Source organism: Halichoerus grypus, chromosome 6 (assembly GCF_964656455.1).
Source record: "Halichoerus grypus chromosome 6, mHalGry1.hap1.1, whole genome shotgun sequence".
Classification (NCBI taxonomy): domain Eukaryota; kingdom Metazoa; phylum Chordata; class Mammalia; order Carnivora; family Phocidae; genus Halichoerus; species Halichoerus grypus.
This window is the reverse complement of record NC_135717.1, coordinates 142077927-142093744: the sequence shown is the minus strand read 5'-3', so window position 1 is coordinate 142093744 and position 15818 is coordinate 142077927. Positions and strand designations below refer to the sequence as shown.

At 36.5% G+C, this 15818-nt stretch overlaps 1 protein-coding gene across 5 annotated transcripts in view; it reads right to left on the bottom strand.

Moving 5' to 3' along the window:
• ACSS3 (acyl-CoA synthetase short chain family member 3) overlaps positions 1–15818 on the bottom strand; it is a 146890-nt gene that overhangs the window by 4861 nt on the left and 126211 nt on the right. For 2 of the 5 annotated variants that reach the window (XM_078076367.1, XM_036099050.2), the window contains 2 exons: positions 13957–14038; positions 11663–11785 (listed from right to left, as the gene is read on the bottom strand). The exons of 1 other annotated variant lie outside the window; for it this stretch is intronic. In XM_078076367.1, coding sequence (XP_077932493.1) covers positions 11663–11785; positions 13957–14038 — 205 coding nt within the window. Of the gene's footprint in view, positions 1–3711; positions 3812–11662; positions 11786–13956; positions 14039–15818 lie in introns of all 5 variants that reach the window. 2 more of the 5 variants (XR_013449288.1, XM_078076366.1) reach the window with 2 other exon arrangements.

Sequence of the window (15818 nt, the reverse complement as noted above, 5' to 3'; positions counted from 1 at the left end):
GTATTAAATCTTGGAGATGTTCCACAGAAGCACCTTGGAGATATCTGAGTCGAGGAGTTGAATCTGATGGGAGTCTTAATCTGGAGATGCACATTTGAATGCCACTAAATGCAGAGATGGTAATGAAAGCTATAGACATTGATTAGATCAGTTAGGGAGAAAGCAGTGAGAAGAGTGAGAGCTTTAAGGAACGCCACCATCTAACGGCTACATGAAAAAGGAGGAACTGCCAAACTAGACTAAAAAGGCACAACCAGAGAGATAGGAGAAAAACCCACAGAATCTAGGACACGCCACTTTCAAGTCCCAAAGTTTCCGTGAATTCTTCTTTCTTTTAATTATGCCAAGTTGAAAATGAGCTGTCTCTTCTCTGAGGTCCTGGAAGACTCGGTGAACTAGTAGCCTGTGCACTACCTCACACAGCCCCTAGTGAAACGGAGAAATCAACATCTCCTCTATCCTCTTGTTACCATCCACATTGAAGGACTGAGGTGTAAGAGTTGCCATCCACATAGTTTTTGATGCTTATACTGCTGAGGATAGTATGTGTTAAATGACTTGTGCTGTACATTTTATTAACTTCATTGCTGAGATAGAGATATGCACCTCATCTTCCATTAATTGGGCCTCACTAAAAAGCTTCTGCAAAACACCAACAATACAGGCCATACACCACCATCTTCTCCCAGTGCTTCAATCTGAACTCTCAAAGTGCTTTCAACAGCTTTCCCATTTATTAAGATTTTATTTACGGTTTAGGTCCATATGCTTAGAGACAAATATTTATTGCCAGAGATTTGTACTGGTAGTTAGTAGAGTCAGTCACAGTCTTTGGAAGAGAATATTTTGTCTATAGCAGATAGGATATAAATTTGGTAGGCCCATTGCTCTGATTCCGATTTAGGATTCCCTTAAGGAGTACAGAAAAAATTTTACCTGCCTAACCAGAGTTTTGATTGTCAAAAAAAAAAAAAAATTATTAAAGTTTTCACTGGTGCCATAAGCCTCTCTTAGTTTTTAAAATGCCAATGTATCTGTTCAAATTACTATTAAAAAAAATTGATCATCCAGGTATTTTGTCACCTAACTGGTATAATTTTAACTAAATCAAACACCAAATCTTGTAGTTCGCCCTTCTTTCACCTTATTGTTTTAATTTCGCCATGTTTCCATCCTCAGTGTTAGTATGTTTAGAAGTGGATGGGAAAACGCTGACTGCTTTTCCATACGGGCTGAGTATTTTAAACTCAAAAGTAATATATAACACACTTTTCTACAATATCAAAGTTTCAGATTTTTTGTCTAGTTTGTGGACAAACTCTTAAAAATCTGTGAACAACATAATCATTTACCAGAATTTTATGTCATCTGTAAATGAGGTTCATTATTATAGTGGATAAAATATTAATCAGCATTAAAATGATGCCATAAAAGGGAGGGAGACAGCTTTCTATGTTGGCTCCACAAATAATATTTATATGCCAAATTATGATTTCAACAACTGAATCATTAAAAAGGAAAGCATCAAAGTATGTCTTGGCAACAGTTAAGGGACAGAAGCCAAACAAATGTCCTATGGGGGTAAAAATATCAAAAGCCACTTTCATATATGTCCTCCAGGTACAATCCATAAAGCATCCGTGATTAACTGACAGTTAAGAACTGAAAAAATGATACAACTTGAGAGATAATTGTCTCACCAAAAGTGTGCAATGGTTCCAACTTACGACTTTTTGCCTTTAGGATGGTGTGAAAGCGATATGTGTTCAGGAGAAACTATACATCAAATCTTGAATTTTGGTCTTTTCCCAGGCTAGCAGTATGCAGTACACAATCCTTTCTTGTGATACTGGGATGCTTCTTGTCTTATGGTATTATTTCTCTCGCATTTTTTTCTTATTTTGTAATATTCCAAGCATCATTTATTCATAGTGGGTAGGGATGATCTGTAAATCTTCTTTGTCCTTACATCTTGAAAATGTATTTATTTTGTCAAATTTGATTGATAGATAAACTATATGTAGAGTTACTATTTAAAATCCTTTCCCACTCAAATTTGATAGCATTTTCTACTCTTTTAAAATTTTTTTTAATTTAAATTCAATTAATTAACATATAGTGTATTATTAGTTTCAGAGGTAGAGTTCAGTGATTCAACAGTCTTCTATAACATCCAGTGCTCACTAAACCCCTTTCCTCCTTAATGTCCATCACCCAGTTACCCCATCCCCCAAGCCCCCTCCGCTCCAGCAACCCTTACTTTGTTTCCTATGATTAAGAGTTTATGATTATGGTTTGCCTCCCTCTCTGATTTCACCTTGTTTTATTTTTCCCTCCCTTCCCCTATGATCCTATGCTTTTGTTTCTTAAATTCCACATATGAGAGAGATCATATGATAATTGTTTTCCTCTGACTGACTTATTTTGTTTATCCTCTAGTTCCATCCACATCGTTGCAAATGGCAAGATTTCATTTTTCTGATGGCTGAGTAGTATTCTACTGTGTGTGTGCGTATATATATATATATATACACCACATCTTTATCCATTCATCTGTTGATCAGGACATCTGGGCTCTTTCCATAATTCGTCTATTGTTGACATTGATGCTATAAACATTGGGGTGTAGGTGCCCCTTCAGATCACTACATTTGTATCCTTGGGGTAGATACCTAGTAGTGCAATTGCTAGGTCATAGGGTAGCTCTATTTTCAACTTTTTGAGGACTCCCCCATACTATATTCCAGAGTGGCTACAACCAGCTTGCATTACCACCAACAGTGTAGGAAGGTTCCCCTTTCTCTGCATCCTAGCCAACATCAGTCATTTCCTGACTTGTTAATTTTAGTCATTCTGACTGGTGTGAGGTAGTATCTCATTGTGGTTTTGATTTGTATTTCCCTGATGCCGAGTGATGTTGAACACTCTTTCAAGTGTCTCTTGGCCATTTGTCTTCTTTAGAGAAATGTCTGTTCATGTCTTCTGCCCATTTCTTGATTGGATTTTTAGTTCTTTGGTATTTAGTTTGGTAAGTTCTTTATAGATTTTGGATACTAGCCTTTTATCTGAATAGACATTTGCAAATATGTTCTCCCATTCTGTTGGTTGTCTTTTGGTTCTGTCAACTGTTTCATTTGCTGTGTAGAAGTTTTTTATCTTGATGAAGTCCCAGTGTTCATTTTTGCCTTTGTTTCCCTTCCCTTTGGAGACGTGTCTAGCAGAAGTTGCTGCGACCAAGGTCACAGAGGTTACTGCCTGGGTTCCCCTCTAGGATTTTGATGGATTCCTGTCTCACATTTAGGTCTTTCATCCATTTTGAGTGTATTTTTGTATATGGTATAAGAAAATGGTCCAGTTTCATTCTTCTGCATGTGGCTATCCAATTTTCCCAACACCATTTGTTGAAGAGACTGTCTTTTTTCCACTGGATATTCTTTCTTGCTTTGTCGAAGATTAGTTGATCGTAGGGTTGAAGGTCAATTTCTGGGTTCTCTGTTCTGTTCCATTGATCTACGTGTCTGTTTTTGTGCCAGTACCACACTGTCTTGATGATTACAGCTTTGTAATAGAGCTTGAACGGGGTACTGTCATTTTTGTGTATATTTTAATGGATTTGAAAGATTCTATGACTTTAGTGGGTTGAATTACACAGATTTTTCAATTATGTTTTTAAGTATTTTAATTTTAGAAGTATTAGTTTAAATCAAGCACCTTTGTAATATGCAGGATCCAGTCTTTGGTAGGAGATTGCCTCTGCAGTGGGAAGAAGACTGCTTCTTCATTCCCTCTGATATTGGAGTCATCTAGGAAACTGTTAGATTCCACATTATCATCATATTCATATTTGTACTCAGGAAAATATTCAGCAATTTTACAACTATTTAAAACCAGTAGTCATTTAATGCTGGGTAGAAGTGAAATTACATGGCATCTTTGCTGAATACACACTTTATGGAAATATATTCAATCCTGAAGAAATCACTCCTAAAAATAGCAAACAAAATAGCTAACTTGGAAAACAAACAGTGAAACTTCGGTTCAAATAACCTGCCAAAGGGCAAACTGCAATGAACACTGCTCTAGGATTTAAGTGCCGTATTTTAACAGTTCTCAAGGATACTAGTAGGATTATTTAACAAAATGAAACTTAAACTACAAGTGAAAGAATGAAACCAGGGAGCCTAATTTGTTCCCTGGAGGTGTCTTTGCACGAAAGCCTGACCACAACAGTGAAAGAGAATCAAGCAAGAAGGACCACATTAGCTCCTAGTAATTTTGGCTCATAAGACCTGAATGAGCAGATTTCAGACCCAATTTTTTTAAGGACATTTTGAACTTCCACTGAAGTATCCCAAGTGTCTAGCTAGATGCCAGGCTCTCAAACATTAATCAACTTTTCAAAGAGATATGATTATTACTTAATAGTTACAGAAGGCCCTTACATGTGTTGAGATCTGCAAGGATAAGATGCTCTTAAATTTATAAAAGCTATTCTAGAACTGTTTTCTTATGATGAGAACAGAAAAGAACATACAGTTTCCTGAAATGTGTTTAATGTAGTAGTTTTAATAGAATTTGTTTGATTTAGTCTTATGTAAGGTAATGCACTTGTCATATTTTACTTTAAGAAACTGGAAAGACACAGATTTTCACACTATATAAAAACAACATTCAGTCTATTTTTAATTATTACAAATGAGAGTCCCGTGAATTAAGACCCTCAAATCCTACTTCAAAAACTCAAAGTGGAATCCAACATTCAGAATTGACAATTGAGAATCCTAGTGAGAGTCCTGGAAAGCATTTACAAATAAAGTAAGGTTTGGCCCTTTAATAAATGTTGGTTATGTCATCAATAAAACCAATAAAAATATGTATGTAAAAACATACACATTAATTATCAATGTTAAGCAATTTTGCTAGGAGGTGAGAAAAATCCAGTAAAGAATGTTAGTTCAAAACTCTCTAACAAATGCCAATATAAAGAAGACAAACCTGATATGAATTGAGGTATTAACTTCATTATTAGACATAAATATATGATAGAGTTAATCATTTAATCCATATAAAGGGAGACGTTCACTTCAAGAAGGCTTTAAGGCTGACATGTGTCCTATTACGTGCTGTAAGTACTCCAAGACCTAGTGACAAAATTCCTGTTGGAAACTATTGATTCTAGCATGCTTTTTTTTTTTTTCAATTTTGTCATTTTACTGCCTACCTTCTGCCTGCCTCATTCTCTGATTACATACAGTGAAAAGGATGTCAGTAGAAACATATTAAAGCATATATTTAAATAGGTTGATACTTCTCTTTTTGTTCTAAAAATAAGAGAGAGAACCAAGAACTTTGACTGATATAAAAGCCTTGCATATGTAATCTCCATATTCTGATTAGCTGACTCTGCCAGAAATGCAGGTGAATATTAGAGGTAATCTCCTACAGGCAAGAAATTAAAAGTTCATGCAACCAGAACCACCTTTTGCCAACACACCAAAATACATGAAGCGTAAATTTCAATTTCAGGTTATCACAAAATTCACAGTAGGTTAAAAATAAGATAATATTATGATAGCACACAAAGCCACTTATTCTTTTTTTGTTTTTGTTTTTTTTTTTTTTAAAGAATTTATTTATTCATTTGAGACAGAGAGAATGAGAGAGAGAGAGAGCACATGAGAGGGGGGAGGGTCAGAGGGAGAAGCAGGCTCCCTGCCGAGCAGGGAGCCCGATGCGGGACTCGATCCAGGGACTCCAGGATCATGACCTGAGCCGAAGGCAGTCGCTTAACCAACTGAGCCACCCAGGCGCCCCACAAAGCCACTTATTCTAAAATATTATATAAAGAAGTTCTTTCCTTTTACTCAAATAATATTACATTGTCACACACACACAAAGCCGACATGACAAGAAGCGTTAAGCTATTTTGTTTTCGCTGAAGGTAAGTATGACTTTCAAAAAGGTGACCATCTTCAAATTATAGGAAGGAGAACTAAACTTTGATTCTGCACACTCTGATCCCACTGAATTATTTTTAAACATTGTCTTTCATTTAAACTTCAGTTTGCTCTATTCCATTTAAAAGTTATTCTGGGTTTGGTTCTGAAAAAGATGGAATAAATATGTTCCATCTTATCACTTTTACTAATTGCAATGAAAACTCAGGCTAAAAAACCAGATCGGATGACTCTACTAAAATTATAAGAACTTGAGACACAACCCTCTTTTTGTTTGTTTCTTTGGAGGTTTTGGGTTTTGCTGTCATTGTGGTTTGTTTCTTTGTTTGTTTTGCCTCCTATAAATTCTGGCCTGGGTGCTAGAGTAGACCAAAAGGTGCAACTGCCAATAAGTGCAGACAGAAAAGCCCTAAGAAATGTCTGCCTTTATAGAGGCCCAGGGAAAGGACAGAGGATCTGGGAAATAACCCTTTTCATTTTACCTCCCTGCTCCAGGTGAACACCAACAAAGAAGCAGTGCCCTTCTTCCTTCCTACAGAGCTGCAGCAACCTTATTGACTCTCAGCACCCTGCTCCAAGTGAATGCCAGCAAAAGAGCTGGGTCCTTCCCCTTCTCCACTACTGGTGTACAGCCTGTGGTATGAAACCCTGAGGAACCCCCGCCCCAAACACATGCACACACTCTAAGGGAGCCTAGAAAGATTCAGAGCCATTTGTGCCACTGCCCCCTCCCCCCCAAGAGCAGCTATCCAGTCCTTGAGTAGATCCCTAACTTGCTCTGCTCTACACTAAGCAAGTGCTCCCAAAGAGACAGTCTCATCCTCTGCCCAGGGATGCTGTGCACGTACAACATGCAGTATTGACCCCTGATAAGAAGACAGGGAACACAAAGCCCCAACTTTTTACCCAAAAGAACAGCAATGGGGATCCTTGGAAATCAGAAAGTGAAGAGTAGATTATGGAGAGGAAGGAGCTGGAGAGAAAGGGATATTTTAAATCTGTGTATGAAGTCCTGAGCCTACCCCAGATTCGTGCATGCATGAATCCAACCAGATTCAGCACAGTGTAGATTCTGAACACTTAACTCAAGTTTCAGATTGGCCTCTAGGAGAGACACAAGTGAGATGGACCAAAATAGCATTGCAAAGACTGAAAATCAAATTGACATTGGAACCACAGTCCACAAAAAGTGAGTAAGGACAGGTGGTCTGTTCTTAACTAAAATAAGTAATCACAAGAACACAAATCCAGATGATTTAAACAGGATCCAGAATCTCATAATGTAATACTCAAAATATCTAGGATAAAAATCTAAAGTTACTGGACATAAAAGGAATCAGGAAAACCTAAACATCTCTTAAGAAAAAAGACCATCAATCAATAGATGCCAATGCGAAGATGACCCAAATATTAGAATGATCAGACAAAAATTTTAATGCAGCTATTATAATGGTGGCAGAAGGATAAAACTTTCCTGGATTCCTCATTGCTCCTATAAAAACCTCTAGCCTCCTGAGAATTTTCAAATACCATGAGAATTTGATCTATAGCTGTTTGTCAGGTTAATTGCTCTGATCTGAAAGGATAATAAAACTTTTCTAATTTCCCTGGGAAGGCAAAATTATTAAAGTCTGGACTAGACTAGATCCCTAGGTTAAACTCACAGTGTGCTGGGGAGACTAGCTCAGTAGCTTCCTAGGTATTTACATGTCAAAAAAAAGATGAAGCCTCAGAACTTGGAAACATTTCTAAGTTTTAAGAGTTGAGACACACAGAGCTATCTGGCTCCTGGAGAGATTTTATTTACATATCAAAGAGTTGGAATTTGGAATAAGGCCCTTATGTTTGGAAGGAGACCTTCTGATGAGGGGTGGAAGATGAATGTCTCCTTGCTCTTCATAAGCTGACAAAAATTATCTTCCTCATCTCTCATCTATGAAGTGTCTGGCACTTATGTGCGACCGAAGGCTAGAACCTAAGAGGGTAATGACACACTAATTATCAAGAAATCTCTCTTTGACCCATAACACCTCATTTGCACATTCAGTATAAAATTAACAAAAGATGAGTCTTAAAAACTCAACAATAGCCATGGCGCAAGAAGAATGGGCAAACATTCTTGGAATAAAAGGAAACACAGAAGTTTTCAGTAAAGAAACAGAAGCTACAAAAAAAGAATGAAATGACTTAAAAGATAAGAGATGGAGTATAGGAGAGGAATGAAGAACAGGCAAAAAGAAAACTAATAAACTGATAGGCATAAATATATGAATAATTTGTTTAAACGTAAATGATCTAAAAACAGCAGTTAAAAGATAAAGATTGTCAGATTGGATAAAAATAAAAATAAGACCCAACTGTATGCTATCTACAAGAAGTCCATAGGAAGCATAATAATCCAGATGATGGATCTGTATGGATCCATAATGATCCAAATGAAAGGATGGCAAAAAATAAATGGTTCAAATGCTATTCAAAAAAAAAAATGGAATGGCTATGTGATTACCACACATAACCAACTTCAGAACAAAGAAAATTACTATAGATGTTTAAAAAAAATCACCCAGGGGCGCCTGGGTGGCTCAGTTGTTAAGCGTCTGCCTTCAGCTCAGGTCATGATCCCAGGGTCCTGGGATCGAGCCTGGGCTCCTTGCCCTGAGGGAAGCCTGCTTCTCCCTCTCTCACTCCCGCTGCTTGTGTTCCCTCTCTCGCTGTGTGTCTCTGTCAAATAAATAAATACAATCTTTAAAAAAAAAATCAATACATTGCAACCAAGTAAGGTTTATCCCAGTGATGCAAGGCTGAACATTTGAAAATTAATTAATGCAATTCATGTATTAAAAGGCTTAAAAAAACACATGATCATATCAATAAAAGCATAAAAAGCATTTGGCAAAATTCAGCATTCATTCAAGATTTTTTAAAATATCTCATCAAATTAGGAACAGATTGAACATCTTAACTTGATAAAGTTTATCTACAGAAACACCTACAGGAAACAACATTCTTAATGGTAAGGTATTGAATGTTTTTACGCTAAGATCAGAAACAAGACAAGGGTGTCGGTTCTCACCACTGTTATTCCATATCATACTGCAAGTTTTAGCCAGTTCAAGAAGGCAAGAAAAAGGAATAAAAGGCATTTAGACTGAAAAGAAAGCAATAAAACTATCTCTATTCACAGACAACATGATTTTCTATATAGGAAATCTCAAGAATCTATAAAAAAATGCATTACCAGTTCAAGGAAGTCAATAGTATTTCCATCCAATAGCAATGAAAATTTAGAAACTAAAACTTAAGATTGTATTTACAATAGCTTAAAAATTAAATACTTAAGTATAAATCTGTATACTAAAAAGTGTAAAATGTTGATGAAACATATCAAAAAAGACCTAAAGAAATGGAGGCACATATAAAATTCTTGGATTAGAAGATTCAGTATGGATCAGATATCAATTTTTCCCAAAAGAATCTATAGATTTAATCAGTCCCAATAAAAATCCATTGTAACTACAAAAGGTTCATTTGAAATATATATGGAAAAGTAAAGAAACTAGAACATCCAAAACAATTCTGAAAAAGAAGAGCAAATGTGGATACTATTCAACTTCAAGGCATTCCATGAAGCTATAGTATCAAGACAGAATAGTATTGGTAAAAAGATAAACATGTAGAATAATGAAACAGAAGAGATACTCTAGAAATAGATCCACTCAGATACTGTCAGCTGATTTGGACAAAGGTGCAAAGGAAATGCAAAGGAGAAATGCAGTCTTTGCAATAATTGATTCTTGGAACCATCGACATCCATATTAAAAAATAATAATAATCCTCAACCTACATCTTGCACCATACACACACATGAGAACTCAAAATATAAATATAAACTGATATAAAATGTAAAACAATAAAGCAAATGTAAAGCATGAAACTATAAAATTCTTAGGTCAAAACAAAGGAGAAATATTTATGACCTTGGGTTAGGAAAGAGTTCTAAGATATAACGCCCAAATTTTGATCTGTCAAAGAAAAAAATTAGTGAATTTGAATTCATCATTATGAAAAATACTTCTGCTCTGTTAAGGACACTTTTTTTTTTTTTTTTAAAGATTTTATTTATTTATTTGAAAGAGAGAGAATGAGAGAGAGAGAGAGCACATGAGAAGGGGGAGGGTCAGAGAGAGAAGCAGACTCCCCGCTGAGCAGGGAGCCCGATGTGGGACTCGATCCCGGGATTCCAGGATCATGACCTGAGCCGAAGGCAGTCACTTAACCAACTGAGCCACCCAGGCGCCCAAGGACACTTTTAAGAGAGTAAAAAGACTAGTCACAAACTGGAAGACAATATTTGCAAATCATGTATCAGATAAAGGACTCTCAAAACTGAAGAATAAGAAAACAACCCAATTTTCAAAGAATGGGCAGAATATTTCAACAGGTATTTTACAAAAGAAGATACGTGGATGAGACATAAGCATGTCAAAAGATGCCCAACATCATTAAGTAATTATGGAAAAGTAAATTAAAAGTAATGCGATACCATTACACATCTAATAGAATGATTTAAATAAAGAATAATGATAACACCAAGTGTTGATGAAGATGGGAAGAAACAGAAACCCTCAAACACTGCTGGTGAGAATGTAAAATTGTGCAGCCACTGAGAAAACAGTTTGACAGTTTCTTATAAACTTAAACATACACTTACCACATAACCCAGCCCACTCACTATAGGTGTTTATCCTGGAAAAATAAAAACAAATTTTGCCCCAAAACCTGTACATGAATGTATATAACAGAATTATTTAAAATTGTTTCAAACTAGAAACAATCCAAATATCCTTCAGTGAATGAATGGATGCAGAAACTGGTTAGTACATCCACAAGTGGAATACTACATAGCAATATAAACGGACAAATTATGATACACACAAAAACTTGGATGGATCTCAAATGTATTTTCCTAAATGAAATAACCCAGTCTCAAAATGTTACATAACTATATGAGTCCATTTATATGACATTCTAGAAAAGCAAAAACAGAAACAGAAAAAATCAGTAGTCACCAGGGATGGGGAGGGTCAGAATACAAAGGTCAATGTTATGGGAGAAATCTTTGGCAGTGTTGACATTTTTCTGTATCCTGTCTGTGGTGATGGTACCAAGAATCTATACAAGTATATAAACTCATAGTTCTGTACAACAATAAAATGAATTTTACTCTATGAAAGTATACAAATTAAAAACATTATCAGAGAAACCTCTTCTGGGGACTTTGTGACAATGTATTTACATTGGAAGAAAATTCTCAGGATTTAAGAGTACAATAAAATGTTTAAATCTCACACCAGTTAAAGACGATATGCAAACCAGGTTATTAAGCAAGAGAAAATCAAGAAGCTAGAGGCAACCAAGTAGCAAGGATCAAGAAACAAAAGTATATAAGCTCTCCTATAAATAACACATATGTGTAGCTTCTTAAAATTCCTCCCTACCACCCAGACAGAGATCAGGGAGTGAGGAGAATAGGAGGATTTCCACAAGAGGAAGTGAGGTGAGAGAGATACGAGAGTAACCTAGCCTCTACATCAAATGAAGGGTATGGTAATTTTCCAGGTACATGACTCAACCTCAGTTATTGACTTCAGTTCAGCTCTGTCTCTAAATACTACCGGGAACAGAAAATGCATATTCATCAATACCTCTTCGATAGCACCTGCAGAAATCCTGTGACCTGCAACATTTATCACGTCATCAACTCGAGACATAACATATAAATAGCCTTCTTCATCCATGTAACCAGCATCCATGGTGTCATAATATCCCTGAAAATAAGAACCGATAATGTCTAATGAGCATGTATTGCTAGGTAATGCAATCATTTAAGTTTGGTATAATATAAAATCTGATAGAAATGGATTTACTGCATACATTTGACTTTTTTCATTACTAGGCTATGGAATTAAACTCCTTTTGATTTTGATAACTTACTGGAATCTCTTTGCTCCACTGATAGCCAGGACTAAATTTAAGCATTCTTATATATATTCAAGTTAAATGTTTGAGAGTTGTGAAGTTTATGAACTCAATTTTTTTTTAATGGAGAAGTAATAGTTCAATATTTCCAATATACTTTGGTATTGCAAAGTAATTCTTCGATAGATTTCTCCTTTAATTATATTAATTTTTAAAAGCTTTAAAGCTCTCTATAAATAATTACAAAATAGAGCGCTAGTTTATTAACATGAATCTGGATTAGACTCTAGCTTCCATGAAATATAATAATAGGGGTGAAATTTAATTTTTAATCAACTCAAAGTAGCAGCACATCTTCACTGGTCCAGAAATCACAATAGAAATGAAGAATCAAGAAGAATAAGTAGAAAGGAATACTACTTCTAATGCTTTTCAGTTATCTTGATACTTATGTTAATAAGCATGGGCTCTAGGAACAATCCAGATGAGTCACTATTTGTGCTTCTTATTCTTTCTGAGACTCAGTGTGCTCATCTGTTAAACAGGGTAGTGGACTATACCCTATAAGGCTTCTGTGAAGCATAAACGAGATAGTGTATCTAAAGAGGGCAGACCCTGGCCCATCATAAGCCCTCAGTAATTGGCAGCTCTTACTGCAATTTCTACTGGAGAGAAAACCTAGAGTACAGTTAAAGAGCATGGACCGTGGAACCGGCCGTTATGAGTTCCATTTTCAGCTCCATCATTTCTAAACTACGGGCAAGTTACTCAACCCTTCTGTGCTGTGATTAAGCCCTTGGATGAGAAGTTTGAAGTCAGGGTAACAAGGCAAGAATATATATAGAGAGTCACTCCACATAGTTTCACCATAAACTGAGACTCTGAAGGAGCTTTCAGTGTTAAAGGTGATCATGTTAAAACCACAGGCACACCTTATTTGCCATTGTCAGGTGTAATTAATCATATCAGTACTCTGATGATTTAACGGTGGCCCATGGGGCGGATAGATTGGGCTGACCCGGAGTCAACTCTACTGACAAATCTTCCTGGCCACACTCCATCCATCGGGGGCCTGTTTCATCTCAGCTACTGAGGTCATTTAACTCCAAGATCTCTTTCTAAAGGAAGCTATTTTAAATCTTGTCATTTGTCTGCTTGATTAGATTACCTGTCCTTCACTCACAAATAATAAAGATAAAATGTTAAACACTGAAACTTGTTTTTGTTTTTAAATGAAATTCTGATCTTTTTTTTTTTTTTTTTTTTTCACCTACTGCATGATGAGAACCAAGAATCTCCCGGAAAGAAATAGAAGTCAAAGGACAGCAGCAATATGATGGTGGGACCTGATGTGTATTATCAGTAAAGTGCTGTGATGAACACAAAACACATCTCGGTGATGTGGAGAAACAGGTAAATGACAAGACAAAAACAGTTTTTGTCATCCCGGTGACTGCAGCTTGTGCTACAGGGACATCATGTCTAGCATGTATCTGTATTTTAAAATGGGAATTTAAAATAAAAAGCCAAGAGAACATTCAGGAACAAATGTCAAAAATAGGTAAGGGAATGGAAAAATACAACTGTGGGCAATCCAAATGAACTTTGCTCACATGGCCAGCTGTAGAAGAGATTAAGGGGTCCCAGTGACAGGGTACAATTCTGATCAGGTGCTCTCAGTCTGCAGAGGGATCCATGCAGGAAAGAACAGAGATAGCCCCCCCAAAAGTGTTTAATTTAATAAAAACTTTCCTGATATTGAGGGCTGCTAAAATTCAGGAAAATGCGCTAAGAGAAACAGAAATGTCTATGTCCAGAGACTGAAAAATAAATATAAAAATGACTTATTTCGATCATTGTGGTGTGGGCATTCTTATTTCTGAGATCTAGAACTTAGTCCAGATAAACTTTAAAAGTTGTATTGTTATCTATGATTCCAGGACTGAGTGCTCAATTTAATAGGCAAGAACTATAAAGAAGTACTTTGGAAGGTTTAAAGAAAGTATAATAAAGTTCTTACAGGAAATTTTTCAAAGTATAAATGTTTGAATGCTTCCTGATTCTTCCAGAGTCCTGAAAAAGCCCCAGGTGGTAATGGCAACCTTATATAAAAACAGAGCAGTTAGAATTACGATCAAAGTGGTAATAAAGATAGATTGATTAGAATAATTTTCTAGTGTGATGGATAATTGCAAGTCAAATCCCACATTGAAATATAACCCCTAAATCTACTGGACAGATCATGTCTAATTGAGGCTGAAGTAGCTGACCATGACACAGCAGCATCATCGAGGGATGACTGTAGTTTCTAGAAAGGGCACAAAAGGCGTATATAGCTGGCATTCAAATAGATATTAGCAGCAATCACTGTTTCAATAAGAAGCATAACATCTGCAAAAAGGAACCACAAATGCATCACTGAATTACTTTTTAGGACAAATATCCTTCTACCATAGGCAAATAATTTTTTTTTTTTTTGAAGTTCCAAGGTCCCAACTGCCACCTCTGCCCATCTCTGTGTGATGAAATGCTCCAAGTCAACATTCCAGGAACAATCTTATCTTCACAATCAATCTGCATCAGGGAACTCCCTCTCACTACGCCCTCTTGTATTCTTCCTTCTCATGACCATCCCAATCTATGTGATTTCTCATCTGATGAACACATGGAGATACTTGAGAATATAAAATATAAGATAGGATATACCCTTCTTTCCAACTAATTTGCTCTTACGTTTCTTGCTTTCCTCCATGGTATCGAACAGGTGTTACACACATGGCAAGGGCTTCATCTTTATCTGTCTACCTTGATACAGGTAGATGAACAATTGTTTTCTGGACACAAGAACATTTTCAGATGTTTTACAGTTTGGAAATTCAGATACTGTAAAACTTATGGATTTTCAAAAACCTTCCCTCTCCAGGCTCACGTAATAAAAAATACGAAGTGAAGCAGTGACTTCACAGTACTGATTCTGAGAAAACTGAAGACGAAGTAGACATGGCTACTGCCCACATGAGGCAACGTCCCGCATCTTCCACCCCGACATCAGGCCTCCGAGGCTCTGAACTGTAGTCTCACGTTCTGTCAGGCAGAAAGTGCTATTACAGGTGGGATCCGCAGCCCAGCTCCACCATCCCCAGCCTCCCGGAAGGTCCTCTCCTTGCGAGGTCTTCATTTTGTACTATTTTATGATGGAGGAAAAAATGCAACATCTGCATTTCTGGACCTCATGTAATTGCATAAGATGCATATGAAAGCAATTTGTAAAGAGAACAACAGAGATTCTGCTGTTGTTACTATTGCTGTTCATCACTAAACCTGCGCGAAGTCAGTAGGCTGAGGCAGATGATCCCTTTGGGTCCTTGTAACTGACTTTGCCAGGTCAATCCTCAGTCACTATGTATATAATTTCACTTTATCAGTTTGTTTTTATTGTTAATATTTTACAAACAAGTGTAAATCATTGGTAATTAAACATGGAAATAAAATAGGAATATGGCAGCCACCAAAACACATTCAGTTCAGCATCCTTTTCAGGATGCTGAGGATAAAGAGGTGAGGAAGACACCAAGAAGGGATGGTAGATGGGAAATCAAAAGCCAATCCGGGCCAGTAGTGATAACATTCATGAGTGTAGCCAACTATATGTAAAATAAAAGACCTCGACCATAATCTCAGTGGAGATGGATTCTGTTCACATATTAAATAAGTAATTTTCAGTTGCTTTCCCCCCCAAAATATATCCTGATATATAATCCTTTCTGTTTTTCATGGTGATATTTTTAAACTATACTCTAAGAAAAACAAAAAGTAACTACAATAATAAATGGCAACTGACACTCAGGCAACTTTGGGGACATCAGAGAGTGCTGGGGTCTG